Source organism: Gadus morhua, chromosome 15 (assembly GCF_902167405.1).
Source record: "Gadus morhua chromosome 15, gadMor3.0, whole genome shotgun sequence".
Taxonomy (NCBI): domain Eukaryota; kingdom Metazoa; phylum Chordata; class Actinopteri; order Gadiformes; family Gadidae; genus Gadus; species Gadus morhua.
This window is the reverse complement of record NC_044062.1, coordinates 23487562-23507597: the sequence shown is the minus strand read 5'-3', so window position 1 is coordinate 23507597 and position 20036 is coordinate 23487562. Positions and strand designations below refer to the sequence as shown.

General features: G+C 42.4%; 2 protein-coding genes across 2 annotated transcripts in view; both read right to left on the bottom strand.

Moving 5' to 3' along the window:
* lrpprc (leucine-rich pentatricopeptide repeat containing) overlaps window positions 1–16453 on the bottom strand; it is a 61281-nt gene extending 44828 nt beyond the window's left edge. Inside the window, exons 1-11 of the mRNA XM_030378349.1 lie at window positions 16241–16453; window positions 15133–15335; window positions 14536–14658; window positions 13939–14060; window positions 13737–13795; window positions 13429–13515; window positions 9699–9825; window positions 7968–8112; window positions 7226–7383; window positions 6727–6832; window positions 2638–2745 (exon numbers count right to left, since the gene is read on the bottom strand). Coding sequence (XP_030234209.1) covers window positions 2638–2745; window positions 6727–6832; window positions 7226–7383; window positions 7968–8112; window positions 9699–9825; window positions 13429–13515; window positions 13737–13795; window positions 13939–14060; window positions 14536–14658; window positions 15133–15335; window positions 16241–16419 — 1417 coding nt within the window. The 5' untranslated portion in view covers window positions 16420–16453. The remainder of the gene's footprint in view (window positions 1–2637; window positions 2746–6726; window positions 6833–7225; window positions 7384–7967; window positions 8113–9698; window positions 9826–13428; window positions 13516–13736; window positions 13796–13938; window positions 14061–14535; window positions 14659–15132; window positions 15336–16240) is intronic.
* Window positions 16454–16800: 347 nt separating this feature from the next.
* znhit2 (zinc finger, HIT-type containing 2) lies at window positions 16801–19203 on the bottom strand. The gene is made up of 2 exons (XM_030379566.1): window positions 19040–19203; window positions 16801–18696 (listed from the first exon to the last, which is right to left on the bottom strand). The coding sequence occupies exon 2, from the start codon at window positions 18668–18670 to the stop codon at window positions 16913–16915; it is 1758 nt and encodes a 585-aa protein (XP_030235426.1). The 5' UTR covers window positions 18671–18696; window positions 19040–19203; the 3' UTR covers window positions 16801–16912.
* Window positions 19204–20036: the final 833 nt, after the last annotated feature.

Here is a 20036-nt window from a genome sequence, read left to right as displayed (position 1 = left end):
CTCCAAATGTCTTATTTCACTGACGGTGATAAAGTGGCATAAATCACTAAGTTAATGAACATAAGAGTAAAATGATGGGTTCCCCTCCCCATTAACACTTAAACTCTGCCAAGCAATGCAAAGCTATTGAGACAGACTAATACTAAGACAGACTAAGGCCAAGTCAGACAGGTCCCTATTTATTTATTCATTCTCTATTAACAACATTTATAATAAAATTATATGATATCCTTTGATAACATTTAAAAAGGATCTGGTGTTGAACAGAAGGGAGAGCCCAAGAGAGCCAGCAGAACTCTGGAGAGAACATCTACCACACATCCGGGAGTTAACACAGGTCACAAGATATCACCATCAGACTCATGTCTCCGGGTGAGCCGTCACGCAGGGAGGAGAGGAGGAGGAGAGTGAACTGGTCCCGTCGTCTTCTCCTTCCCTCTCGGCCATAAGTACCTGTCACATCTCCTCCTTTTGCTCAGTCTGTCGCCCTTCATTTCCCTCACAGTCTTTCAATCTATCAAAAAATATAAAATAAAACTACACTTGGCGGACTTGGAACAATTCTCAAAAGGGGCTAGGGAGAGAGATAGAGACACACACACACACACACACACACACACACACACACACACACACACACACACACACACACACACACACACACACACACACACACACACACACACACACACACACACACACACCTTGATTTTGCCCAAATATTTCATGCATTCCCGTAACCCATTCCTTCAAATCAGCCTGAACCACATCCGACAAACCCATCCGGTCAGACCTGTGCACACGGCACAGAGGCACACGGCAGATTGAGTCCCAACCTAAAGCATCGACAGGTGAAGGGTAAGAGAAAAGTTTGAAGGGTTGTGGAGGAGTGCGCCTGTTAGAGCACACACAAAGAGAAACACGGCCGACACTACAGCTCTCACTAACCAGGAACACACCCTCACAAGTCTTCCTTCACTACTGCCTCTTTCTCAGTCTCTCTCCTGCACGGCCACGTCAAACATGATAGAGAGCCTTGTGTCGCTGACAGTGACAAGTGGTGCCTCGCTGGCGGCGGGGGGGGAGCGTGGCCGAGCATATGCTCCTGCTAAAGCAAAGCCACACCTCATCAAAATACAAAGCCCCCTCCCCCCCAGGTCATTCCTCAGCTCTTGCTGCTACCCGCTAGTGACACCTGTAGACAAAAAAATGACACGGCGCTTAATATTGCATAGGCGGTGCACAGCGGTGCGCGTAATCCAAAGTGAACTCCCTCAGAGCACCGGCATTTACATGAAGTGAAGTCACTCCGAATCAATCACATCACCTGCACACCCAACCACGCCCCCGCTAGTCTGTTCCCCACCATACACACACACACACACACACAAACATGCTGGAGAATTAGAGAGTACATCATTGATGAGGGCTAAGACCAACATCTTCACGGAGGCAGTGAGAGTTGTCTCCCTGCTTCTCCGCCATCTGCTAAGCACTGTGACAACTAAATGAAGTTCACTCTGTGTTTAAACGTTTTGTTTTAGTTGGGTGTGCAGGGTATGCTGAGATTTAGCCTGTGTGTGTGTGTGTGTGTGTGTGTGTGTGTGTGTGTGTGTGTGTGTGTGTGTGTGTGTGTGTGTGTGTGTACACACGCCCCCCCCCCCGCCGGCCCAATGCCGTCAATTAGGTGACAGGCGGAAAAAGAAAAACATAACTTATTCATCTGAAAGAGCCCAAAGAGAGCGCATTGATGATGGAGCACTTGGGATTCCTGGGCTTGAGTGTGTATCAGTGCTACATTGGGCAAATATGTCCCGAGTTCTGACAAAGGGGTCTTTATCCGTCACCAATCTTATTAATATACATATTTTAGGGATGATCTCGTCTTAATGAAACTGAAAGAATGTTGGAACATTAACATAATTGAAAAAAAAATTAAAAAAAGAGCCACGGCTCCTATGGCGCATTTCCACCGTTGGGTGCGGTTTGGTTCAGTGTGCAAAGGAGCGGCACGGGTCTCGTTTCCACCGCCAAAAGAGGGCGTGATGCGGACTGAGCCGTACTCGTTTCGCAGTACTCCCCCGTCGGGGTACTGAGACGCCTGAAAGGGTGCCGGCAAGTTCGAGCTTCACACGCCGTCCGTTGATCGGTCGACAGAAACGTCTTGATGCTCTTTGTTCATTGTGCGTGTTATTCTTTTTCCTTGGATTTATTAGCAGGCTACACTGTATCGGGCTGCTATAAGGTCACGAAGCTTACGTAGCTGCCGTGGCTATCGGTTCCGAATTAAACTCCGCCCTACCATAAGGGTACTGATGCGGTGGAAACACAAGCCGTAACTGAGCTGGGCTATTCTGCACCCTAGCTACTGGTCTGAGTCGTGCTGGGTCCGAAGCTTATCCGCCGGCGGAGAAGTACCATTAGTGTCTGCACCTCTTCACATTATTATATTATTATATTAGAGTGTTAGCTTGTGTTTTATTTTCAAGCAGTATCGCTGCAAATCTTTGAACTAAACCGGGCTGAGGACATTTTGATGGCAATTGATTGATCGCTTCTCACAAGCAAAATACATTAATAAATACATAATAAAAGGCTTCAAGGCTTGTGTGCGTTTCTCTTCGTGATTGTGTGTACCTGCTGTGTTCTTGTCCTTAACATGTTGGGTGAGGAGCGGGTAGAAGAAGTGAGGCCTAACAGGTAGACCCTGCTCCTTCAGAACCTTCATCAGGGACACACACATATCTGAAAAGAAGAAAATCATCAGTAATATTGTTGTAGCAAGGACTCTGTAAGTATAAAGTTATAGCAGAGCGAAGAGGTCAAAAATGTGTGTTGTGTTAAAATGGCAAAATAGTAGAGGACAAAAAAGATGAAAAAGATGAGAAACCAGTTAGAGCTAGCTGGATTTTGAAAGTATTTAGCAGGCAAAATCCCTTCCCTCCACATAAATTCCTCCTAGCTCTAGGTCTGCTTAGACTTGTGAAAGACTCCGGTCATGGGCAATAGTATGAATTATAGTTAGATAGACCGACAGGCAAGTCAGAAAGTTTCAGTCGCCCATCAGAATTATTGGACGGGTATAGTATAGGCCTGCAACAGCCAATGATAACAGAAATTAATTATTTGTTTTTTACAGTATTGGATGTTTTCATTTAGATCGGTCTAGTAAGTACAATGTTGTAATGTAACATCATTGTAATATTAGAAAAAGATTAAAACTAAAACTAAATTGTCAACCCTAGCTTTAAATCAGGGTCCTGATCATGTAGTTGATTGCACATGGTTTATAATTAGGGCCCTATGAAATCCGTTTTATTTTTTTCCAAATTCCGTTTTATTTTTTTCCAAATTCCGTTTTTTCCGTTTTAATTTTCATTAATTCTGTTTTTACACTTAAAATCATCAGAACGAGTGTCAAATAAGTGCGAACGAATACAATTTAATCAGATAGAAGACTACATTTAATAAAACATCACAACATTGCACTGTTTTTAGTGCTTCAAATAAAAACATGACATAAATATTAAAGTGCTTATAAACTCTTTTTTTATAAACTCAAATTGTTGTTTGAAGGGGCGTGCCCTGGCTAAGGCGTTCATTGTTTTTCATATGGATTTTGGACTTCAAGTGGTCATCGCACGTATCTTTGCGTTTCCAATCGATAGTATGTTGACATATTCTACAAAACACCTGAGTGATAAAAGTGTTTTGGATATTGTTCGGCTCTGAATTTGGGGTTAGAACCGAATTACGGGCACTCAAACTTCTTCTTCGGCTTCTTGATAGGAGCGGGACCTATTGTTTGCGTGGTGGACCGGGGATTTTTTTTTAACATTGTTCTGCGAGTGACTGCTAAACATTCCGTGACGTTAATGTCACCTGTGTTGTTTCCCTTTTCCCTCGAAACTGAATTTCACCAAAATAATGGCGAATTCCGCTGCATTCCACAGTCTGATGTGCCTTGTCCCTGTTGCATGTTATATGTGCTGAAGAACAGGAACCTGCTGGAAATCAGTTATTTTACTAAGACAGGCCCGTTTTAAATTGTAACTTTGTTACTTTTAATACTTTCCTGCTTAATAAAAAAAAAAAAAAAAAAAAAAAAAATTATCAGTTGATTCCGTTTTTATGGTCCAATTCCGTGATACCGTCCGCGTTTTCGTTATCGCGGATTTCATAGGGCCCTATATAATGTATAAGGAATAAACTCCGATAGGAAACCATGGATAGTTATTGGAAAATTACGCATGATGGGGGTTGCTTACCACTGCCAAGGTAAATTATAGCAATAGTAATAATGTTTACATGTCACTTTATTTGATGAAGTAAGCGGGCGGTATACATAGAAGTCCATACTCAATGTAGTTGGGGTTTAGTAACTGAACAAAATATGTCCATGGTAAAATTCAGTGCATTTTTCAGTGTGTCTATATTAAGAACAAATATATTTACAGAGAAACGGATACAAATACCAAAGGTTGACTTATTTTTGAATTGCCCCACAATAAAAGATTTAGATACACATTTATTATATTGGGTTAGGGGTGTGCATCTCTCCTTTATAGGACGATCCAATACTTATCTAGATACATGTGCTACGCGATCCGATTCAGAGACGATCACTTTTAATATGGAACGATTCGATGCAATGTTCTAATGATTCGGTTCGATTTGATGAGATATTAATCAATCTGATAGCAGTGTTTCCCCTATATGCACCTACCAGTGGCAGCACGCCGCTGGTAGGTGCATGAAATATGACCGCCGCTGCTGAATTTCTTTTTTTCAACAAGAGGAGACGAGAGCTTCAGCTTATCTCTTTAAATTACGAATGTTATATTATTTTGCGCTACGCAAAATAATATAACATTACGTGCGCTACAGACGCTGGATATGCGCTTTATATCCAGGTCAATTCACACACTTGTGAGCAAAGCATATTAACAGAGAGGAGAGGAGAGCTCCTTCTTATCTCTTTAAAAAACTAATGTTATATTATTTTGCGCTAGGGACGCTTCATATCAAGGTCAATTCACACACCTGAGTAAAGCATATACACGGAGAGGAACTTCGGTAAAGTGGGAAATGAATTGGCAGATTCTGAGTTTACGGTTCAATAGATCAGTGAAACATTGTTGCGACACAATTGAGTGTGGTAACCTAGAGAACCAGCTACAGCATTGTTTTCATCCAAACGAGCCGTCTTTAGCGAAAGGTGAATTGCATTGGCTTCTATGAGCCGTCACCTTTCAGCCGCGAGCTTAGGGACCTTCTGCAAAGTGCAAAACTGAAAACGACCACAATGGTAAAATTTCAATAGCGTTGCCATTATTGATGAGCCCCAAAACTTGTTTCATAGAGGTATGGCCTCTTTATGGTCCCACTACAACCTTTAGTTTTGAAAAATATTTCTCTTCTTATTTTTGAAGATTGTTTATTTAGCAAGAATTTCAATAGCGTCGCCATTATTGACTCTAGAGCCACAAAACTCGTTCCATAGAGGCATAGCCTCTTTATTGTCCTACTACAACCTTTAGTTTTGAAAAATATATCTCTACTTATTTTTAAAGAATTTATTTTTAGCAAAAATGTCAATATACATTTTTTTTAGCAACAATTTCAGAAGCGTCGCCATTATTGACTCTAGAGCCCCAAAAACTTGTTCAATAGAGGAATGGCCTCTTTATGGTCCTACTACAACCTTTGTGATTGGGAGAGGGGAGGGAGTGTGAAGATGCATTGGTTTGAGGCACAGACCTTTTTGATTGTTGTAGTATTTGTGTTATGTGATTTTACTGTATAGGGTGGTTATTGATATCATATATTTTTTGTTAAATAAATGTACATAATTGTTTTAAAGATTATACTTGTAATATGTTCAATCTCTCCATATTTCCCCTGCTCATTACTCTGCACAAATGTACTGTATGTACACCCTTCTGTTGCCGGCAGACACATAGAAACCTCCCGGCAGGGTGCGCTTTGCGAGCACAAAAAAAGATTTGCAAGCAGAAAAAAAAAACATTCCACCTCCGCTGCTGCAACTCCATCCTAGGGGAAACACTGGATAGATACACTTAATATTTCTTTAACAAATATTTCTTTATGGCATGGAAAAAATGGAAGACACATTTATACATTTAGAACTACATGTCCATTTATTTGTTTATTTATAGACTTGATCGCTGTCCCGCACAATTTAAAAAATAGCGAAGCTTTTGTCAATATTCCCCTCCTTCTAATAAGACCCAAAGAATTCGCTGGTGCACTGAAAATCGTTTCACAGTTTTCAGACATATGGTTATTCGCGCACTCACAACTCCGGTTGTTTCCTGCTCGCGAGACGCAGGGCGCACGCGGAGACGCACGAGCAAACATACACAAACACGCATGCGGATCCGTCCGCTTCCGTAAATTTCATTTACCAGATCCGCATGGAAACGGAATGAAATGAGTTGTCTTGATATCAGGTTGAAGCTTCACTCAATCGTTACGCAACGTTTAAATCGGTGCATCGACAGATTCTTGGTCATTTTAAATCGATTCAGGGGCCCACGTATCGATGAAGTCGCATCTGTGTTAATCTACCCGGATACTGATTCGTATCGGTGAATCGTTACACCCCTAGTAAATGTGGTATAATCTCAACACAAATTATAACGTTCTTATTCTAGCTATATTAAATTCAACAACCTTTGTGTGCGTGCATGCATGCGTGCGTACCTGTCTTCCTGGTTTCGAGGGCGCAGGCCAGGGTGAAGTGTAGTGGTGAGGTGTGAAGGTTGGACTCTTGCAGTTCCTTGCAGTAGCGGGCCAACTTCTCCACGGGCTGCGTACACAAAATGTACAAAAGTAAGCTTCTGGGAGTGTTATTGTGCAGTGCACCTTGTACATGACTCATTATGTTTGTTAGAAATGCCATAGCCCGTCACGTATTCTACAGTGAATGAAATGCTCCGTTCTGCCTGAGACATTCAATGTTAGAACTTTCCTGCCTCATTTCTAGTCAACAGCAGTGGGTGGATTCCCCATGCCAATGGGTTCAGCTATAACATCTTGATCAGGGACTGAGGTGTTCTTTGGGTTGGGAATTTTTTTAACAGACGTCTCTCTCCAACTAACGAAAGGCGGCATTGATATTTATTTTTGGAGGCGTTCCAAATGTGTGTCCATGGAGATGTACATCTACAGGTCTAGGACACATGTGGGCGTGCGGGCGTACCATGTCCATGTGGACGCAGTGTCTGAGGAAGAAGCTCCCCAGGGTGGGGCCATCCGTGCTCGGGACCTCCCCATGCTGCGCGGGGAAGCTCTGGAGGATCCCGAAGGCCGTGTCCTCCATGCGCTGAGTGATCAGGCTCAGACACAGGTTCATAGCATCTGCACAGAGAACAACATGCTCAGTGTTTAGTATGCCCAGTGTTCGGCTGGGACCGCTACGGTCTTCGTCGTTTACTGTGGTTTTATTTCCATTTCATCCATCCTGGTAAAATGGTAAATGGACTGCATTTATACAGCGCTTTTCTAACCAGTGGTAACGCAAAGGGCATTACAGTACTGCATAACATTCACCCATTCATACCCACTTTCACACACTGACGGCAACCATGTGTCAACCATGCAAGGCGACAGCCAGCTCGTCGGGAGCAGTCAGGATGAGGTGTCTTGCTCAGGTACACCTCGACACAGCTAGGAGGAGCCAGAGATCGAACTAGCAACCTTTCGATTACCAGCCAACCCGCTCTACCTCCCGAGCCACATGCTGCCCCATCATGAAACAGAGCAAACACTTGAAGAGTAACACCCTTGTGTGAAAGTCCACATCTGTACTTTGGCTGTACGTGTGCGTGAATAATAAGTACACAATAGAACTACAGGTGGAAAATAGCAATTTGCTCTAAGCAAGATTAAAGTTTCTTTTGTACATTGTCCCTGTTTAAATAAAGTTACATGCATGAAGGTACCTGGCACGAAGCCCCTGTCGTGCCTCATGAGCTCAGTCATCTCAGGGACGTGCTGCTGGTATCCGGCTCTGGCCAGCGAGAAGATGACCTGCATCATGTCTCTGTGCATCAGGCTGCAGTCAGCACTCTCAGCCACCTCAATGGTCTGGAGGGAGATTAGAGGGGTGGTGAAGAGAGGGACAGCAAGGGAGGGCAACGGACGAGTGAATGGTTGGAACAGGTAGAAAATTATGTTGGAACGTTAATTAGTGAGTTCCCAATATCATATTGATTCACGGCGCATGTTGTATCGATGTTAATAGATGATTTGTGGCAACATAATATTAGTTTATGGTTGGCTAGTTATCATGCCATGGTATTTATCTCCGTCACCACCATTACATAATTGAGTGATTGTGAGTAAGCCTGAGTCAATACCACAGAAGGTTGTAACGGTTCCTGGCCATAGAAAAAATATATCTGAAAACAATATTTTCAGATATATATACTTTCTGCCTTTTCAGCATCTCAGCGCTTATCCGTTTGCCATCTGGTCCGTAATGTCACCGGCCTCTCCTTTTATTACTATAGTAGGGTGTGGTTTCTCGCCGTTTTCGTTGAACCATTTGACATCTTCCACCACGTTGAATAGAATAAGATGGGCCAGATGCTAATGAGTGGAATGGGACTCTTGTTCTTCACACTGTTCAACTCTCTTCTCTATCAGACACAGGAGAAGCTTCCAAAAGCTTGGCCCAAACAATCTGAATCAGTCCTACATTTATTTATTTTTACAAAAGTTGGCCCGATATTAAAAAACGAATACTTCACTTAGTAATTCACCTTTTGCGTGGTTTAAACACTTCATGATAATTAATTGGCTTATCAGGGTTTCCCACAGCTGTCTTTAGTCAAGGTGCAGCGTCTGTGGTTAAACCCACCACCTCTACAAACAAATTCACTCTTCACAATATGACGGCAATGTGCGCTTTCGATCATTTCGGCATCTGCATTAAATTTGATTAAAAATATAGGATACTATAGGCCTTCTGTACCATCTATCAAATAGACTTATATAATCTAACGTCATGAATATAGTACATAAATATATATAGCTTTAGGTATAGCCGTTTTTAGAAATTTCCGTGCAGACAAGTTACGTATTATACCGTAACTGTTAGTTTAACGTTGGTTAATGCTATTCTTCACTGTAACTGGCCTCAAGTTTTAGAGAATTATCAAGGACTGGCTGGAGTAAAAGGGTTATTTACTTTGTAAGTAGGGATGTGAATCTTTAGATACCTCACGATTAGATTTAAACTAGATTCTCGATTCAGTTCATAGGGCTAATTTCCAGAACCGATCCGGTCCGTTGTGCACCCAGAAAGGCGGTGTGGCAAACTATGGCATGAACGCACAGGAAAGTGCATCAATTTGAATTATTTTTTCTATTATAACGACGGATTGCAATATTGTTAACACACAAAGGCAAAACCGAGACTTGCAATCACAGAATCATAAAGGATAAGAATCCTTAGTCTTACGTTAATCGATTTATTTTCCCCACCCCTATTTGCAAGTGGTCCGTAAACCATCATTTTTGCAAAACGTAGCACATGATCGGAGCGGCCATGGGCAAGTCGGTATTGTATCACCTAATTCTTGTCCATACAGCATAGGTTATGTGTTCACTGTTTTCGTTAGGGGTTTGGACCTCAGATTATGAAGGAAACATGACGAGTCAATCCCCACCTGCTTGATGCTGGTAATGTCTCCTTTTTCTGCATAGGCGGTGAGAAGTGCTACGTAGGTGTCAGGCCCCGGTTCGATCCCTGCTCCTCGCATCACAAGGAGGATGTTTTTGGCGCTTTCAATGTCACTGCGTTGTTGCACACAAGGAATACAAGCTTTAGGTGTTTCAAAGTTCCAAGACATAGAAAAGTAGATTAAAGATCCCATGGCATGCTACTTTATGAATGATTTTATATAGCCGTTAGTGGGCCCCTAATACAGTACTTGAAGATGTTCAAGGAATTCAGCTTGGTGTAGAATTACAGCCACTACGAGCCAGTCCCACAATGAGCTTTCCACAAACGTGCCGAGAGGCGGGTCAAGGTGGAGGCTGGGGGTGTGGGCCAGAGCAGCTTGCGGCCACGCTGCCATGCGCTAGAGTTTACAGTGGATGTATCACAATGGCGAGGTGCACACAGCTTTTGGCCGTGTTCTGTAAATACTCTGGAACACTCCGGGTGCTCCGGCGGGAGACCTGGAGCTCTACATCTAAATCAGGGTTTATACTGAAATTTTTAAGTTGAATACCTTCACGACTTTTTTTTGTGTGTGTGAGTGAGTGTGAGTGTGAGTGAGAGTGGGTCCATATTTTTTAATCAATATGTCAAAAAGTAGACATAGAGTGCCAGAGAGAGAGTTTTTGTGTCCAGTGTAGAAGTTAAGTTATAATTACCTTGTTAAATATTGTTACAGTGTAAAGGTTTCACATGAAAAAGTACCGCGTAGTAACGCGTTACACACAACACTAGCCGCGTCTACATGGTCACTTCTGATCCGATTACATTTCTAATCGGAATAGATCTATTTCTATCATGCAATCAGAATGTACTGTATCAAGCTCTCTCGCGCACAACCGTTATGTTGGTCTGGACTTAAATGATATATGTAAGGGATAATGTTGTAATACAGAACGCCAGTCATTATCGGGTAAATAAGCCCAGACAGGGCGAACCGGACCGCGATCCGAAGGCGTCTTGCTTCGCCCTGAAGGGTATTATTTTCGATAATGACCGGCGACGTTCTATACATTATTATTTATAAACAGCAGAGAAATAGTCTGTCAAAGACGTCGCTTAGAAACCGGACGCGCTGGGGTTGATAAGTTACATACGGGCTACAAACGGAGTGATAAGAAAGACGTGAATCAGGCAAAAAAATCCACTTTCCTTGACAGCGGTCAAGTTGGGTATGCATAAAAGTAGTGACTGCCCAATTGCAAAATACTGCAGCTGCTGATGCCATCTCTCTAAGTTGAAAGTAGCTGCACCCACCCCAAACCAATCGGAATAAGTGTATACATGTCGATTAAAGCGATTATATGTTGACTACACCACCTCTTCTATTCCGCATGGAATTATAATCCGATCAAAGAATTGTATTCCGATTGAGCCGTATATATGATTATTGTATTCCGATTGAGCTGTTCTTCCACATCTAATCGGATCAGAAGTGTCCATGTAAACGTGGCTGTCTACCGGCCACACGCTAACGTCAAAATCCAAACGGTAGCACAAATTCACACCAGTGTACTTTCTATAGAGGGATTATCAGTCTACGTCACTCCCCACTCTACAAGTATGTCATATGCAGAAAGAGACGAGAGCGACAAGAGTCGCAATCTTGTCTTGTTGTGCGGTTGGTTGCACAAACCCGTTTTAATAAGACTGATTTTCCCATTTATTTTACTTCTTGCTTGCCAACATAATAAAACAATTGAAATACTTTAATAATTATGCTTTTTCTTATTAGTTTTGCATGCTTATTACATTTATACTCTGTTTGAGTTAATCTCTTGAGTTAATCTAAAAAGTAGTCCCCTTTGATTACGATCGATCAAACATGTTTTTGACACCTCGAAGGGCATTATCCCGCTTATACCATGGACACACAATCCAAATATAAAGTTTTTCACATAAATAGGACGGACCTTAGCTACGACTTGGCAAATACGGGAGGTATTTTAGTAGGCTGAGCTATGAGCCAGAGAGCTAACGTTATGGATTGTACATATTTATAATTCAAAATTCGTCCCAGCCTTTATACCACAGATACTCTAGGGTCTATAACATATAACCGCGTTGTCTGATTACAGTTTAATAAATTGTTCACAATTTACCAGCTCTCGTTTTGAAGAATAGTCTATACTTTCAACGTAAAGTGTACAGATTTATAATTCGAAATTCGTCCCAGCCTTTATACCACAGATACTATAGGGTCTCATATAGCTCAGGCTCTGAACTATATGGCTCTGGAACTCCCTCCCCCCACACATAAAACAGTCAGACACCATTACAACCTTCAAGTCACAACTCAAAACTCACCTGTTCAAACTCGCACACAACGTCTAACTGATTACTGTTTTGATTGTTTGTTTGTTTTGTTTTGTCTTGTTTTTCTTTTATTTATTTTTTATTTATTATGTTTATTTATTCTTTTCCACAATTTCTTGTTTTTTAAACGATTTATGATGACTATATGCTCTCTAAGGTGACCTTGGGTGTCTTGAAAGGCGCCTCTAAATTAAATGTATTATTATTATTATTATTATATAACCGCGTTTCCTGATTACAGTTTAATGTAACAGTAAGCTGACATCGCTAATTAACACCGCAACTGCAAATGAACCACACAGAGATAACCATGGCAACCGGGCAAACAAATGTTCTTTTTGCAATCATTCATGTTGATAAACAAATAATCCCCCTATACGTTTATACCGTACAAGTCTTTAGATATCGAATCCTCCAGCTAGAGGTCAGAAAATTTGCATTTCCCCATTATTGTCTTTCAAATTACTTTGAACTAACAGCAGCAAACTCGCGTAGTGGTTTGCAGCAAGCCAGCCGAGTACATCCAATTTGTTTCAGCGCACGCACCACGTGGCATCATTGATATCACTCAGGTCCTAAGGTCCTAAAAAATAATTCCACGAAAGTTTCAGTAATTTTAGAAGATAGGCCTGCACGTAAATTACACAAATTGAAAAACTCAGGCCTTGTTGGAAATGTAATACCTCGTCAGATGACGTTTATTACTTTTTAATGGCCTTAAATTGGGCTAATTTCATTTACTACCTTTAACAACCCTGTAAATAATATCATATTATACATAGATATCTATATCATATAATATTGTTGACCGCGATTGTCTCCCGCCGGAGCCCCGCTGCCTCGGCACCACCGCCTCGGCACAGTGGGCAGCGGGCGGCTGGTAGCGGGGTTCCTGCGGGAGACAATCGCGGGAAACAATCCCTTTCTCCTTCATGTCGGGGTTCATGTACTTCAGGGAGTCAAAGCCAAAGTTCCTTTCCCCCAATTCCTTCTGAACCATGGCTGAGATAACCCCCACTACGAGTCTCATTTGTGTGTGTTTGCACGCACACACATGTGGCGCTCGCACGATCGTAGCCCATTGTATCATTGGCGGGCCAAATTCTCTGGGCGGGCAAGTCAGAGAAAGGGGAGGTAACTAGGCACCTTATGACGACAAATGGGGCCAAATTTGAAATCGGAGCTTTCATTTTTCAAAGGCGGAGCAGGATACCTAGTGCTCGTTTTACACCCAACGCCATTTCTAGCTACAGGGGGACTATAGGCAGGCTGGGGAAATTCATATTAATATTAGAAAACCTCATAAGTGCCATTTTCATGCCATGGGACCTTTCAGAAAATGTGCAATGATAAACACTCACCCTGAGCGGGCGTGGCCTGTAACCAGCGAGTTGAACACAGCTTCTGTGATTGCTAGATCTTTGCTCTTCATGAAACCCAAAATTGTGCTAAAAAGAACAATATAGGACAGTTAAAAGACCACATATAAACATATTTTTCCGTTACATATGATGAAAATATTTACACTGGTCTACGGCTCATATTGTCGTCCAAATGCAAGACTTTAAAAAGGTTAACAAACATACACATCACTACATATTCTTGTCAAAATGTAATTGTGGGAATGGATGGACGTTTTGGACGTCCATCCTTGGTTCTATGTTCTCACCTGGCGCCCTCGATGTCTCCCTCGTGGCAGTAGGCTGCGATCAGTCTCTGGTAGGTTACCTGGATGACAACAGAATTAGTTATGTCCAAACACAACTTGAGCTTAACCACCCTGAATACTTTTTTTTTCAATAGAGATCAATAGCCCGGTGAAAAGTCTTAAATAAGAGCATTACATGTATGCAACTCTCTGCAATACATACTCTGTTGGGCAGGACATTGGCTGCCTCCATCTTGGCCAGGAAGTCAGTAGGCGAGAACTTGAACTCGTTCTGCAAGTAAACCTTGAGCAGGGCATTGTAGTGGCTGGCGTCATACATGGCCCCTAAGAAGAAATAGGCAGCCGTCATTAGTCTTTAGAGTAATAGATGAAAAATACATAATACTGTCTGTATATATATATATAGATATACAAGTATTGGATACAACGTGCATTCACTTTGATTAGCCAAACAAATACAACTGTTACATAAAATGTTGTATTAAAAAATGAGCACAACTGGCCATGGCCTCATCTCCTGAGTGTGATGAAATTGTGTACGATGGGCATCGTAGTTTTTGTTGTGTATGCAGAGAGATACAGGCAGCAGAGTGAGGCCATGGGATGTGATGCACTATGTGAGCCCGTATTTGGTCATTCATCAATGCTCGTAAGACATTGCACAAGGCATGTTAATGAATGTCAGGATGTTTTCATTTCATTTAGTCCTATGTGGCAGATTCACCTGTCACAGAACGTCTTCCTAAATGTACTGATGAATTAGGTCATCATGGCCGCAGTAAATAGTATGACCTATTACCTAGCTCCTGCAGCTTCTCCCAGATGCGATGTGCGAGCTCAGTGCGCTCTGCCATTGGGATCTCTGGTAGCAGGGAGCCACAGCTACGCAGCAGGAGCAAGGCCTGGTTCCCACTGGGGTGGCCTGCACACAGATGAATGATAGGCACAAGCATAGAATAAGAAAACTAAAAAACCGAAGACTGAGATTGATGGAAGGGGAGCTTTGAATGTTGAGCACACAGTTACAATAAATCAATGCATTAAATGAATGGTTTCATGTCTACCAAGCAACTAGTAGAGTACTAGTGAGAGGACAGAGCATCGACCTTGAACGGTCGAGGTAGGACATACAACCTGAATTTAAATAGATTTAAAAGGTCCCATGACATGCCACCAGGTGTGGTGTGATTAGCCGTTACAAGCCGTTTTGGAAATCGGCCCCATATGACATCACAGGTGGGCGTGTCCACCTAGATGTGTGACTGTGATGTCATAAGGGGCTGATTTTCCAAAACGGCTTGTAACGGCTAATCACATCACACCTGCTGATGTGATTAATCTATCCATTAATTACACCACTACACAAATCTCTCTTTGCACACGCACACACACAAACCTGTCCGGCAATTGTCATGGAAGATGCGCAGGAGTAGTGTTTTGGTGACACGGCCAGTCCTCCTAACGGAGCTGTCCAGCTTGGCAAGGGCCCAGTCAAATTGCTGGGCCTGCTTGGAACGCAGACCCAGGTTGCCATCTTCCTTGGGCTCCGTGGCCAGGGCATAACTTCGCACGCTGCCTGCCACATACGGCCATGCTTGTCTGTGAGAGTAAGATCCATCATGAGGAAAACCAAGTTGTTAATGAAAATGAGAGCAGAAAGAGCAGGAGGCCAGAGAGGTCAGGCCAGACCCATCCCTTGATATTGAATCATTTACTTTGTTTTTTTGCATATAGCTCTCAATGATGTCTAATTTGTCTGGTTTATCTTTAATGGTTTCGAAATTCTGCCCAAATCGTTTGACAGTACTCATTTTATTTTATGATCATTACCTACAGCACAGTGGAGAGAAAAAAAAAGATTGAGTAAAATTTTGCTTAAATAAGCCAACACCCTCTAAATGGGTATTCCTATTCTTTCTTGTGTGACTTTATCTTAACTCAACCACATATTCCTTAAATAAAAACGGTATAGCTGGCAACGGTGAAATGGTAAAGCATTTTAAAGCCTTTTAAAGCATGCAAGTGCAGTTCACATGTATTGTTCCAAATTGACCAAATTGAAGGTGCAAATTAAATTGACTAACAAACAGATGTACAAATGAGCTGGCATCATGGCATCTTGCTCAAGGGCATTGGACTTCGAACACAGTACGTTTTTGGCTGGGAGCCTCAGCAACTTGAATATATATCGACTAGACTACATTTTACATTAACTAACGGAAAGTATGTTAAACCGTTCAATTTCACAAGATGCTTATTGAAGTCGATACAGCACGTAGAGTCAGTCAAATAGGATTACACAACAAGCCCCACTGTATTATAATAAACGTGCGTTTGATCAAGGCTTCTGACTGCTTCGACCAAATATTTCCATTAACGTTAATACATGTGCCTTTCAACATAAGGCCTTTACTCCACTCTACGTGTGTTGAGATGCCCCAGCCTGGCTGTCATTGACCCTCAATGACACGGACCCAGCGTGGACCCCCACACAGCTACCATACCTGGAGACATTCTCTGAACAACGGGTGAACTGTCTGGAACCTACTCCAGCTCTCTGGCCGCCGACAGCTCTACTGTAAAGCCGACTCAGTGGCGGTCCGATGACTTTTGTCCCTGTTATTTTCAGTACGCCAGAAGGCGAGAAGTTAAGTAACCGGCTCGATCTCAAGAGCGCAGCCATGTTTTCGTCGCAGCGTAGAAAGACTTCCGGGACACGTGACCAAAGCACAGGCGACGAGACCGTTGGAAGCTTACTGGTATACATTATATAATATTTATATATGTATACATAATCTGTATCATTCTTAAAATGTTATATTTATTGCATTTGATATACAAAAAATGTATCTATACATAAACAATACTGTTTTGCTGGACCGCTGTTAAATTGGTGACGTCACCCTAAAGACAGCACGCTTGCACTGTTTAATGTTGGTCAAGGGGACGCAACAGCATCAGCATCTCACAGGGTTAGGATAACTTAGGACGCTCATATAATCTAATATTTATATGTTAGGTCCTACAATATTGCATACTTGTTATGATTAAAACCCAGTTAAAATATGATTTATTTCACAAGAAGGCATGTGTCATATTTTATTCAACCATTTGAAATATACATTGTTTAAAACCGCATGTACAGTATCTTTTAATGAACAAGTGAGCATGTGAAATCAATTTATTTCTTTAATCAAGGGGCCATTGCCCTTCCTCTTCCCTTTCTTCCAGCTAGCCTCAACAGCTCTCGTTTCTCTTTCCAGGTTTTCTCTTCGGTTCATTCTGTCACTGTGCTCCTGCCAAAGCCCAATGGCCAAAGAACGCAAATGTGGCCCATTTTCGGACACCCAGGCCTGATAGAATTCACATTTCTTCCCTGCGAGAAAATACTTCCGCCTCTTCTCCTCCAGCTCCCCCTTTGGCAGGGTGGCTTTGGCCTTTGACAGCGCTGTGCGGAGCTGACTGAAGGCTGCCAGGCAGTAGCCAATAGCATCCTGTCTACTTCTTCCAGTCATAATGTGTGCTACTGCCTCGACTGCCCGGTCTTTAGCATAGGGGTCTTCCCTATCAAAGTAGCCCCCTGCCAACGTGGCAGCCTCCCCAGATTCTAAGGCTTGCTGAACAGTTTCAAAAATCTTGTTTGAGTTCAAGGCCTCGGACACATCTAGGATCGCATCGCACACCTCATGGTTCAATGAATCAACATCTCCGTTGAACAAGGTCAGAGTGAAGGTATAGCCAAAAAGGGCATTCACCAATCCATAGCAAACAAGAGGAGATGGATTTGAAGATAGAGAACTAAGCATTTGGATCTTGGCAGAAATTGGAGGAACTGTGGAAGCTGGTAAAATTGCATGTTCATCTCTCTTCGTTTGCCCTTCCTTTTTGTTTTCAATCCCAATCAGAACTGGTTCTAAGGCCGAATTGTCTATAATATGATCCAACCCCTCTTTGGTCTTTTGGGTAGTGTCACAGCTTGAAACCCCCTCTATCTGTCCATCAAGGTTCTCCTCCACCCCCAAAACCTCCACCATGGACCCCCCTACCTCTTCATGCGCCTCCCACCATGGCCTCCACAGGGGCACCAGCTGCTCCAGCTCCTTACCCTTCATCAAATCCAAAAACCTCTCCTTCTCCTGGCTGTTCAGAAGTTCCCACATTGCCTCCTCAGAGAGCGAGTCGATATCTAACCCTGACAGTCGGTCAGCTAAGTTCTGCCCTTCCTCAGGCTCATCAGCTATGTCTCCAACACTGACTGAACCCAGCAGCTCTGCATTTCTATCATCCATTTCACCAATTTCTTCCAGTCTTCTTAAAATACCAGCTATTTCTCCTTCGTAGCCTGACCCTGACTGCTGAAACTTAGATAACCTAGAGAGCAGCTCCAATATCTCTGCCTGTCCATGTTCGTGATCATCTGAGTCTAAACCATCCTCTCTGAAAACATTCCCCATGCCTCCGTCCGTCTCTTCTGCCTTCTGTTTGAGTCCCATCAGAATGTCGTGCATCTTCTTTCTACTGCCAGCAGCCGACTCGCCCATTTCCTTCAGCTCCTGTAAAACAGACTGTTTGTAGAACTCCTCAGAACACAAGATGTGATCCGTACTCCGATAGCACACAAGGCAGCAGTAGGGCATGTTGCATCGAGGGCAGGTGTAGCAGGAAGGCTTTGACTTGCACAATCCGCACACTGTGCCTTGGTTCGTGTTTCTACTATCAGTAGTGAGTTCATTGTGGTGCTGATGTGTGCTGGCTGGGGTGAGAAATTCTTCATTGCTGTTCGTCTTTCTGGAGGGAAGGAGAATCCCGTCGTTGCATATGGTTTCCGGTTCAGAGTCTGTCCATTCGCTGCAGAGAGACTCTTCTTTAGGGCCAATGTCCGTCAGAAGACCCCGCACAGAAGCAGGAAGCCTCTTTCTCAGAAGATGATTCATTCTAGTAGCTGAGTGGAAGGAGGAGTCTGGGGACAACAGTAAATACAAACTGAAGTTACCAATCCTGACCATTTATATCATGTAGGCTAGGCCTATTTATCAGGTTTTCTGTGGCGGGCATGTTCAGCAATGCATCGCTCTCAATCGTATATTAACTATGATATTCATTATTGTTAATACAATTACATGGAAGACAATTTATTTTCGGATCGTACTAAATCCTTAATACGTTTATGGCGTAAATCTATTGTAGATTGTGTGAAAAGTATCGTTAACTTTACAACATGGACTATATAATAGAAACACATAATATATGCACCATATATAAAGCATGATGAGTACGTATCTTTAAACCAGCCACACAATTACCTTAGGATCCCAAACGAAAGCCTTGCTTGTAATTGCTTAATATCCAATTATTCGGCGTCTGAATTAATATAATTAAAAAAATGTTAAGGTATCTTTGTGATGGTTTGATTCGCCGTCAACACGTTAGTCGCTGCTTGATGACACCAGTGTGCAGTGACACCAGGGCTCGGGTAGAACTGTCTGTCTGCTCAGGAAGGTTCCTACCTGAGTGAACTTATTCAAGTTGCTTTCATGGTAGTTATCTAAAGGCAGGAAAGGCTTGGAAGACGAATAGTGCCACGGAAAGAAATAATAAATGTTTAATAACGTACGGAAGCCGAGAACGGCCATCGATTATTTTATTTTTTTATGCACTGTTATCTCGTGATAACGACTTATTATCTCGTTTTCTCGTGATAACGAGATATTTTTTCCCCTTCGTTTTCTCGTGATAACGAGATGATCCCTCTGTTTTCTCGTGATAACGAGATGTTTTTTTCTTGTATGTCGAGGACTAATCTGAAAGCCATCTCTTACAGAAAGGCACAATGCAATTTCTGCCTGTGTTAGACCTTGGTTGAAGTAGGTCCTGATGCGTTGATCAATAATGTGATCTGCCATTTTCACCTCCCTGGGACACACCTGGATCAGACAGTGGAAGCTCTCGTAGGCTGAAATCAGCACGATCACATTAACCAGCGCCAAAAGTCTGTCTGTTATATCGAGATAACGAGATAATTAATTCGTTATCACGAGAAAACGACCTTTGTTATATCGAGAAAACGAGATAATTAATTCGTTATCACGAGAAAACGACCTTTGTTATATCGAGAAAACGAGATAATTAATTCGTTATCACGAGAAAACGACCTTTGTTATATCGAGAAAACGAGATAATAAGTCGTTATCACGAGATAACAGCGCATAAAAAAATAAATAATCGATGGCCGTTCTCGGCTTCCGTAATAACGTATCCTTTTCAAATATGTTTTAAAAAATAACTGGAAAAACAATTATT